This window comes from Sesamum indicum, linkage group LG10 (genome assembly GCF_000512975.1).
Source record: "Sesamum indicum cultivar Zhongzhi No. 13 linkage group LG10, S_indicum_v1.0, whole genome shotgun sequence".
Classification (NCBI taxonomy): domain Eukaryota; kingdom Viridiplantae; phylum Streptophyta; class Magnoliopsida; order Lamiales; family Pedaliaceae; genus Sesamum; species Sesamum indicum.
In genome coordinates, this window is record NC_026154.1 from 2,523,583 (window position 1) to 2,533,305 (window position 9,723).

General features: G+C 34.8%; 2 protein-coding genes across 2 annotated transcripts; one reads left to right on the forward strand and one right to left on the reverse strand.

Annotated features, from left to right (window-relative positions):
* On the forward strand, positions 1,522 to 5,763 carry LOC105171713 (inorganic phosphate transporter 1-4-like). Its single transcript, XM_011092917.2, has 2 exons — positions 1,522 to 1,756; positions 3,849 to 5,763. The coding sequence occupies exon 2, from the start codon at positions 3,881 to 3,883 to the stop codon at positions 5,507 to 5,509; it is 1,629 nt and encodes a 542-aa protein (XP_011091219.1). The 5' UTR covers positions 1,522 to 1,756; positions 3,849 to 3,880; the 3' UTR covers positions 5,510 to 5,763.
* On the reverse strand, positions 8,026 to 9,148 carry LOC110012728. Its single transcript, XM_020697459.1, has 2 exons — positions 8,799 to 9,148; positions 8,026 to 8,390 (listed from the first exon to the last, which is right to left on the reverse strand). Exons 1-2 carry the CDS (start codon positions 9,106 to 9,108, stop codon positions 8,341 to 8,343), a joined length of 360 nt encoding a protein of 119 aa, XP_020553118.1. The 5' UTR covers positions 9,109 to 9,148; the 3' UTR covers positions 8,026 to 8,340.

The window sequence follows — 9,723 nt, forward strand, 5'->3', positions numbered from 1 at the left end:
ACCACAGCTGCATAACAACTATTGTTCCGTTGTTTCTGCAAGTATAGCCAAAATATTAGCTATGGTCAAAATCACAGAAAATATTTTAGCTATGGCTAAAAATCATAGCGAAGATTGATTAACAGTGTAAAAGTTTAAGTTTTTGCTTTGGTTTTATTTTCATAGTTAATAGTATTGATTTACTACAATTTTTAAACTATGATAATTTATAGTGTAGCGAAAACTCAATTTGAAATTGTTCTTCTCCAATGAGACTCAAAGAAGAGACAATTACTACAAATTTACCTTTTAAAATTGTCTAATTATTACTTGATCGTTAATTATTAGGTCATCATTTAAATTAGTTATCATTTTGTCATGAATTTATCTATGACCAAAATATTTACCATAATTTTTAGTTGTAGCTAATATTTTGGCATACCTTATATAAGTAACGGTTAATAGCTATTGGGTATCGTCACGGGTTCTTCTTTTACCATGATAAGTAACCATAAAAAAAAAAATCATATTTGTTGTAGTGTGATTTGATATTTCTACCTTTTAATCAGTATTTTTAAAAATAATAGTACAAAATTTATGCAAAACTTTCAATTTTAGGAGGGAGCTAATAAATTAATATATATATATATATATATATATATAGGCTAACCAAATCCCTTAGAATTACATAAACTTGACAGATAAATTCACTACAATTAGATTAATTTATCCCAAAAACTAGACTCTCTTTAATTATCTCTCTCTGGATTAAAACTTTAATCAACTTATATACCATACATTATACTCTAATTTTAAATATTAAGTAAAATTCTTACATCATTCATGACATAAAAGTAACAAATTTAATAGAAGAAACTATTATACAATTAGTAGATTAATCAGTAAGTACTCATATTATATAGGACTTGAATTCATATATATAGAATTAATTTACTCAGAAATTAACTGATTAATTATATATATATATATATATATGATAATATCAATATTTTATTTAATAATACTATTATTTATACTTCTAAGTTACATTGTGCATGTGCTACTATCCATACAGATAAGATAACGTAGGATCATCCTATGATCGGATACATAGGGCTCCAATCTACACATAATCTGGTACAAATTTATTATTTCAGCTGTCTCAACAATTAATACGAACAAAATAAAATTACAAAAGTTTCAAAAAAATAAAAAAGTAAATAGGAACAAGAGCACGACTTAGCAAAGTAAACGTTGACCAAGACTAGCACATTATTATAGAACAGTTAACCGATATTTTATGCTCTAGATGTACCAATAATTATGACCAATGTATTAAACATTTACTACTCCACCATCCGTTCAGACGGTGACGTACCCTTTGTTTCACTTTTAATATATTAAAAATATATGATACGAAAATGTGATAAAAAATTTCAATAGGTTCTAAATGAAAGTGGCACAGCAAAGCGTGTGGAAATCTTAGAGGCAAAGAAGCCCATATCCAACGGGGAAAGGGATGATGAGAGAGAGTCTAGTGAAGATGCCTTTGACGAGGGGGCTTCGTTGTAGTTTAAATAAGGGAGGCTGCCCCCCGTTTTCCTCCACACTAACTCAAACACAAACTGCTCTTTCTTACTCACTCCTCTTCTTGAAAAGCTCTTCATTTTGAGTTCAGACAATAATTATTAATCAGTGCAGACAGAGTTTCAGGTCTCATAATTTCGTGCCTCACGTAGTATTCTCGGAGAAACTCTGTGAAAGAATTCGACCAAAGGTGAGATCATTGAATCATTTGTTCAGAGGTTCCGTTCTATACCTATATATATTTCCTGTTGGTTTTTTCTTGGTAATTGTTTCATGTTTGTAACTATATATGTTGAAATCCTTAACGTATTTTTTATGATAGATAATTGTTATTTATACATATGGACATACACGTATAAGTGTACTCTCTGTTCTTGTTCGTTCCAAATTGATTCGAGTGGATATATAAGGAGATTAAAATGAGGTATTGAAGTGAGTGCTATTTTATCATATATACTGTGTCAAAAAACAACTCAGATTGAGTTTGATTAAATCTAAATCAAATTATATCACAAGTGTAATACATTTATCAGTATAATTGGTGTATAATTCAAGAAAAATAACTAATAACATAATAGGTATATTACACTTATTTTATAATTAGTTTGATTGGACCAAATCTAATTTGCTTAAACAGTTTTTCATGTACGTGTCTATTCATGAACCTAACCATCTTGTTACGTTTTCTTGGCGAATCCCGTGTTCACATGAAATACTATCGTTAATAGCTAAGTTCGTGGGTCACATGTTGTCTTTGTACACTCAGAAAGTCTCTTCCTGTCCTTATTTTACTTTAAAAAGTCTGGACTTTTCTTCCGTCTGACCAGCCACCCTAAGAATACTGTACGATGATGTATATGCATCATCGAAGGAAAAAACAAGAAGAAAAATATCGGTTAATTATAATAGATTCATAAATTAAATAACCACAAAATTCCAACAAGCATTGAGAAACCCATATCACCAGTTTCTAACTGCACCGAATGATTATTTTTCACCAACTGATGATTAAACAACTCGTACCAAATTACTGAACAACAGCTGGTGCATTTATTTTAGGGTATGGTCTTCAAATTAAATTTTAATATTATTCTCTTGTTGACTTTTAAATGTGATCCCATTAATAATTCATGGCATTCACATGGTCGCCTTGTTTTAATCAATTATGCGTCACAGTCATGCTTGGAATTTGGATAGCCATCTTAGAGCTTTCCTGCATCATGCTATGTATTCCAAATGAAATTTTATTGTAGTTTATTTCAATCGAACTCAAATTACCGATGAAATAAATATTTGGGTAAATTACACCAAGGTTTTTTTTTTTTTTTTTAAAGGTTTGTTATAATTACGAGTAGTTCTCGTTATCTCTCTATAATTAAAGAACGTGTAACGAATATCTTTCATTATAGCTCATTGTAGAGAGATATTTGTTAGTCTGCCTTTAATTTCAGTAGGATATTTGTAATTTTTTTTAAAAAAATGAGAAGTATTTATAATTAATGCGAATTTTATATTTATTTTATTTATAATGATAGGAAAAAATACAATTTAATCCTGTAACTTATGAGGGATGGTAATTCTGATCCTACACAATTTGATTTTCGTAATTTAGTCCTGTAATTTAAAAGTTCGACATATTTATCATTTTCCGATCAATTTGGCCGAAAAATTTGCATGTGACTTACACATGACCCAATTAAATTGTAATTTAAGTTTGTAACTTAGGGGGTGTTGACATTTTTAGTCCTCTAACTTGGAAGAATTGACATTCTTGGTCCCTCATGAATTTATTTACATGACTAAAATTATAAGTAAATTGCAATTTCCAGTCAAATTGATAAAAATGGACTAAAATTATCAAAATTATAAAGCTATAGACTAAATAGCAAAAATCAATTTGTATAGGATAAAAAATGACACCCCTAAATTATAGGACAAACTGCAATTTTCTCTATAATGATATTTGCTGTGTAATTAATTGAGTCTGGGTGTCAAAAAATTTCGTGTACCATGAGCTTAATCGATTACCTGCTTTTGTCTTCTTCCGAGGTTTTCCCAATATAGCTATATTACTTTACTAATTGTGTGATTAACATAAGTAATCCAGTACCATAATGTCTTATTACTCAGTGACATGCTATGAACCTTCTTGTCTGGTACCAATAATTGTCCCTTCTATTTAAGTTTCCAGGATTTCATCATATATAGAATCTGCCTATGCAAATTTCAAGTTTTTTTACAGCACACAGACCAATAATCAGCAAGTCTGTTAACGTTTTCAGGGTGTAAAGAAACTGCCAAAATTTAAGCTTTGATGGCTAGAGAACAGCTGCAAGTGCTTAATGCACTTGATGTGGCCAAAACGCAATGGTACCATTTCACTGCAATTGTGATAGCTGGGATGGGCTTCTTCACCGACGCCTATGATCTCTTCTGCATATCTCTGGTGACGAAGCTGCTCGGCCGCATTTACTACCACCACGACGGGGCGTTGAAGCCCGGCACGCTGCCGCCCAACGTCTCGGCCGCTGTCAACGGTGTAGCCTTTTGTGGCACGCTTGCTGGCCAGCTCTTTTTCGGGTGGCTCGGCGATAAATTAGGCAGGAAAAAGGTCTACGGAATGACACTTATGCTGATGGTGATCTGCTCAATTGCCTCGGGGCTTTCCTTTGGCGACAGGCCTAAGGCTGTTATGGCTACTCTCTGCTTCTTCCGGTTCTGGCTGGGATTCGGCATTGGTGGCGACTACCCTCTCTCGGCCACGATCATGTCCGAGTACGCCAACAAGAAGACTCGTGGGGCTTTCATTGCTGCCGTTTTTGCAATGCAAGGTTTTGGAATCTTGGCTGGCGGGATGGTGGCGATCATTGTTTCAGCTGCGTTTAAGGCCGCTTATCCGGCCCCTGCGTATCAGGATAACCCCTTAGCTTCTACTGTCTCGCAGGCTGATTTCGTTTGGCGTTTGATCCTAATGTTTGGTGCGCTCCCGGCTGCCCTGACGTACTATTGGCGTATGAAGATGCCAGAAACTGCCCGTTACACTGCTTTAGTGGCCAAGAACGCGAAACAGGCTGCTTCCGATATGTCAAAGGTGCTGCAGGTTGAGCTAGAGGCGGAACCGGAGAAAATCGAGAGGTTTGCTCAGTATAAAGGCAATGACTTCGGGTTGTTTTCGAAAGAGTTCGTTCGCCGCCATGGACTTCATTTGCTCGGCACGACAACCACTTGGTTCTTGCTGGATATCGCCTTTTACAGTCAGAACCTTTTCCAGAAAGACATTTTTAGTGCTATTGGATGGATCCCACCAGCCAAGACAATGAATGCACTTGAAGAAGTCTTCAGAATTGCAAGGGCTCAGACTCTGATTGCCCTTTGCAGCACTGTTCCAGGCTACTGGTTTACAGTGCTTTTTATCGACAGAATAGGGAGGTTTGCGATCCAGCTCATGGGATTCTTCTTCATGACTGTGTTTATGTTCGCATTAGCCATTCCTTACACTCACTGGACTCATAGGGAAAACAGAATTGGTTTTGTGATCATGTACTCACTCACTTTCTTCTTCGCCAACTTCGGGCCAAACGCTACGACGTTTGTCGTCCCAGCTGAGATTTTCCCAGCAAGGTTAAGGTCCACGTGCCACGGTATATCAGCAGCTGCAGGCAAAGCTGGGGCAATTGTCGGGGCGTTTGGATTTTTATATGCAGCACAGCCTAAGGACCCAAGCAAGAGGGACGCCGGCTACCCTGCAGGCATTGGCATCAAGAACTCACTCATCGTGCTCGGATGCATCAACGCGTTAGGCATGTTTTTCACGCTTTTGGTGCCCGAGTCCAAGGGTAAATCTTTGGAGGAACTGTCGGCCGAGAATGAGAATGAGGATGAGAATGGGACAGTGGAAATGAGGCCAACGGCTGCTAATGACTTTAGGACAGTGCCAGTTTAAGTAGGTCTGTCCATTAAGTATTTGAGGTTACTATAGATGAATGTGTGAAGTTTACATGGCCATTTAGGGTTGTTTTTTAAGTGGTTTATGTTGTTTTATGTCTTAAAGGTGGAGTATATAAGGTCCTTGCGTTTATTCTCTCTTTTGCCATGGTCTTGTAGTATTCCAAGTGCGGTGCCATAATGAAATGTAATTAGAGTACAAACTCAAGAAACAGGTTGGATTTCGTCGAATTTGAATCTATTATGTAACAATTATAATACACTTATCATGTTATTGATGTATAATTCAGAGAAAATAACCAATACATTTCATTCGGTCAAACCTGGTATGGGTGAAAAATTTCCTAGCATTGTGAAATTCCAAGGTTTGGCCGGACTTGAACTAATTATATAGCAAATGTAATATACTAGTGTTATTTATGTACAATTCAGAGAAAATAATCAATCGTTCACTTTTTTTTGTGATTAATTTGATCGACCAAACCTAATTTGAATAAGAATTTCTTTTAGGCTTTTAGATCTTAAATATAATTGTACTTAATATATAATTAATTTCGTTAGATCGAATTTAATTTAGATATCAATTTTAATAATCCAAGTGCCATAATTGATGCAGTCTGAGACTACAAAAGTCAAGAAATTTTTAGTTCCATAGGTTCTCACGATATGAAAAATGAAGAAACTTCCGAACGCATCATCATCATATATATTTCTGTGTTCTCTATTAATTTCCTGTCTGGGTCTGGGATGCTGATAATGATTTGTGAGTGTAATAATTTCTTTTCGCTATTTTGTATTCTCCTACTGGAGTACGTATTCTGTCTTGTTTGATTTTGATGTATTGGTATGGATTTTCAACTTCACGGATTCTTGATTGGACACTTCACCTACATTAATTTTTTCAAGTATGTACCATTTTCATGACTTTTCAGCAGTCATTATTGACTGATTGATTAATATCATCCGGCATCATTAAATATTTAAAAAAAATTATAATTTTGCTATTATAATCTAAAATAATTTGCAATATTGATATCGCAATTGAAAAATATATTATAGTAACAAATTTTTTTTTGTAATTTGATATTTTCTTATAGATCTAACGGCAAAACCACGAACACTACACGTGGTCATTAGATCAGGTGGGTTCAAGTGAGTGGCATACTAGGAGGAGTAAAAAAAGGAGAGAAAAGTGTTATTTTGGTACCCCAGTTGTGATTGTAATATTGATAAGAAAATTTAAAACTTCTTGTAATATTAATACCATGATTTAAAAACTTAGTTGAAAATGTACCACAAAAATCAGTGAATTTATGCATTTTACCCTCTATGATAGTTGTAATGTTAAAAAAAAATTTGAAAAAAATAAAAAACAAAAAATCCCATTATAAAAAATTATATTAGGCAAAACACTCTCTCCCCCATGTCATGGTGCACAACACCAACGGTTTTTTTTTTAACTTTTAATTAAATAATTATACCCTTTATCATAAATCATTACTAGAGTACTTTTATCATAATTTCTGATTATCTAGCTAAGAAATTGAAAAAAAGTACAACTGGAGTGTGTTGTGCACCCATGACATGGCTGGGGTTGGGTTCTTTTCTTTAACACTATAACTATCACCTAGGATACAATGCATTATTTGCTGTTTTTTGTCCATCATCCCAGCCTCGCTTAACAGCCACGTGGAGCGCACATCACTTTGCCATTAGCAATTTAACGGTAATATCAAAAGTGCATAGTGAGGCTATTTTGTGGTACAATTTTAAATTATTTTTCGAATCATAGTACTAATATTGCAATATACCAATATTGTTAAGAGTCTTGCATTATGGTGCCAAAATTGCAATATCTCGTTTTTATTTCTAATTTTAAATCCCATGTCACTCACGTGAAGACACTTGATTTTAACAGCTTCGTGCGCTTGCCTTTAAATTTCTAATAAAAATACTAAAATTATAAATATTTCATCACTATAGTACTTTTTCCAAGTAATTTTTCAAATCATGGTAACTGTGTTGTAAGAGGCCCTAAATTATGATCCTAAAATTATAATTTTCTCGAATATTTAATAAGAGTAGGGTCATCCGAATTCCGACCAATTTTGCCATAATGGATATGGTAATAAGCTATACTAACAAAATGTGCCATTTTTGTATGTCATACATACTTCTTTGAACATTCCTTGTTAGCCCTTGAAACCATAAAAATAACTTACACTTCTGTTTAACCAGTTGCGAAGTATAAATTTATAATAAAAAAATAGTCTTTTTCATTTATTTTCAACAAAAAAGCCTGGAGCCCTGCGGTAACTACTTCCCGTTAAATATATTCCAGTTTACTGTGGATCCTACACTTCCTTGCATGAACCGTATTAATCCAAGAACCCAGTAAAGAAGGATAATACACTTGACATATTTAAGTTGGATTATGTGCAAGAAATAAGGTTGCATGAGTACATTCTTAGACAATATGCAAACAATACAGTGCAGTGAGTAAACAGACAGCCATTTCACTACCCCAACTCCAGCGTTATATGTGAAAATTGAAAGAGAACATATCAAATGCAATTACACAAAGCAAAGGAACAAAAAACTGTATCGGGTTATGTGGTGTGAGAAACAGAAAAAATAACCACAGATTTCTATCTCAACGTGGTCCTAAGACGTTCCTTTTGTCCTCAAGGACAGAACATGTTCATGTTCAAGAACACAGGAGGAAACAAAAAAGTATTCAGAATTGAAGTACTTATCTACAAGAGAATCACAGGGGAAAAGCTCTCATCCTAATGTGTACAGAGCATTCATAGATTAAATGACGAGCTTTTACTCTTCCCCAATAGTCTGATCCCCAGAAATTCGTAAATTGGTGGCTCCTGCATGTAGAGAACAGACAAACAAGAAACGTTATATACTCGAATTGAGAAAGCTGGAGATTTTCTAATCTGATTTCAAGATTCAGAACATGCAACTAGCGAGCGTACAGAAACACGGAAGAGAGTACAAGATCATTGGGGTGTGTGCAAAAACTTAAAAGTGAGTGTTTGGAAATCCAATTTCTGTTTATAATTCTCCAACCTTAAGAGAAGAAAAGCTAAAAGCTCGTAGTTGAATTGAGGTGCTTTTACCAGCTTATAGGTTTCTTATAAACCCGTAGTTCTTTAGGACGACGTCCTCATAAAATATTGGTACAATTCGAAATTACCCTCCCCTTTCAGATGATTGGAGCTTTTTAGTTGCAGAAAAAGTATGCTGGAAATAAGTTTTATAGTTGCACGTCATACCATTTTTGCTCGAAGTCTCTTCCGTGTCAATCTCTTCTTGCCTTGGATTCTTGAAGTAGGAAGAGTCATGCACCTGATACGGTGCATCTGTTGACACTAAAGAGCAGCTTCGGGGAACAGAGAAAGAATTTCTACTGTTGGTTTTCTGTTTCTTGTTCGATGAAGATTCATCTATAGAGCACAAGTCGTAGTACGTTTTCGAGGCCTCATCTGCATTGTTGCAACTATGCAAGTCATCTTTCAGCGGCATATCATCTTCCCTTGACTTCAGTCTTTTTTTATTTAGAATACCATCTTTGGAGTTTATCATTGATAGAACCCTTTGATCGTGAGATGAAGTAGCCGGACATGGAGTCTTTTCCTTCACAATTTCATTTGGAGTGCCCAATTTTATGATAGTTTCACATATATCGAACACAACTTCGTCTGAGTGGAGGATTGATAAAATCTGATAAATGCCTTGGGTGGTTATGATTTTGCTAACCAATTCTTGAATTGGTTGCCAGCGACCACTACAAAATGTTGTAGTTTTGAACCGTAACTTCGGTGTGTTTAGCTATTTTGATTTCCTTCCTGCTAATAGCGGTCTCTATAATTTTCACCCTTGAATCACATGGTAGTTTTTGTAGCATCACCTTGATTTTTGGGTACTCGCATAGAAGAGGGAGAATGGTCCTTTTGCTCAGGAACAATTAATCAGTTACACATGCTGTAGCTGATGCTTGACTCATGCTTGTGCTTAATATTATCTAGTTTCTGGATCAACCTCTTTGAAAATCATGATCTAGTGTAGCAGGTTTCAGTTGAGATCATGATGTCCAGGAATATATTTTTATATGTTCTAATCAACAACTGCATTTCTTTTTCAATTTTATCGATCACAAACTTGAAACATTTTGCTGAATGATGCCCCCTCCTTGTTCCG

Excerpts from the sequence above, each read along its gene's own strand:
- LOC105171713 (XM_011092917.2), top strand. The coding sequence starts at position 3,881 with ATGGCTAGAGAACAGCTGCAAGTGCTTAATGCACTTGATGTGGCCAAA.
- LOC110012728 (XM_020697459.1), bottom strand. The coding sequence starts at position 9,108 with ATGATAAACTCCAAAGATGGTATTCTAAATAAAAAAAGACTGAAGTCA. Across the intron at positions 8,391-8,798 it reads AGAGACTTCGAGCAAAAATG|GAGCCACCAATTTACGAATT; the intron begins GTATGACGTGCA and ends CTCTACATGCAG.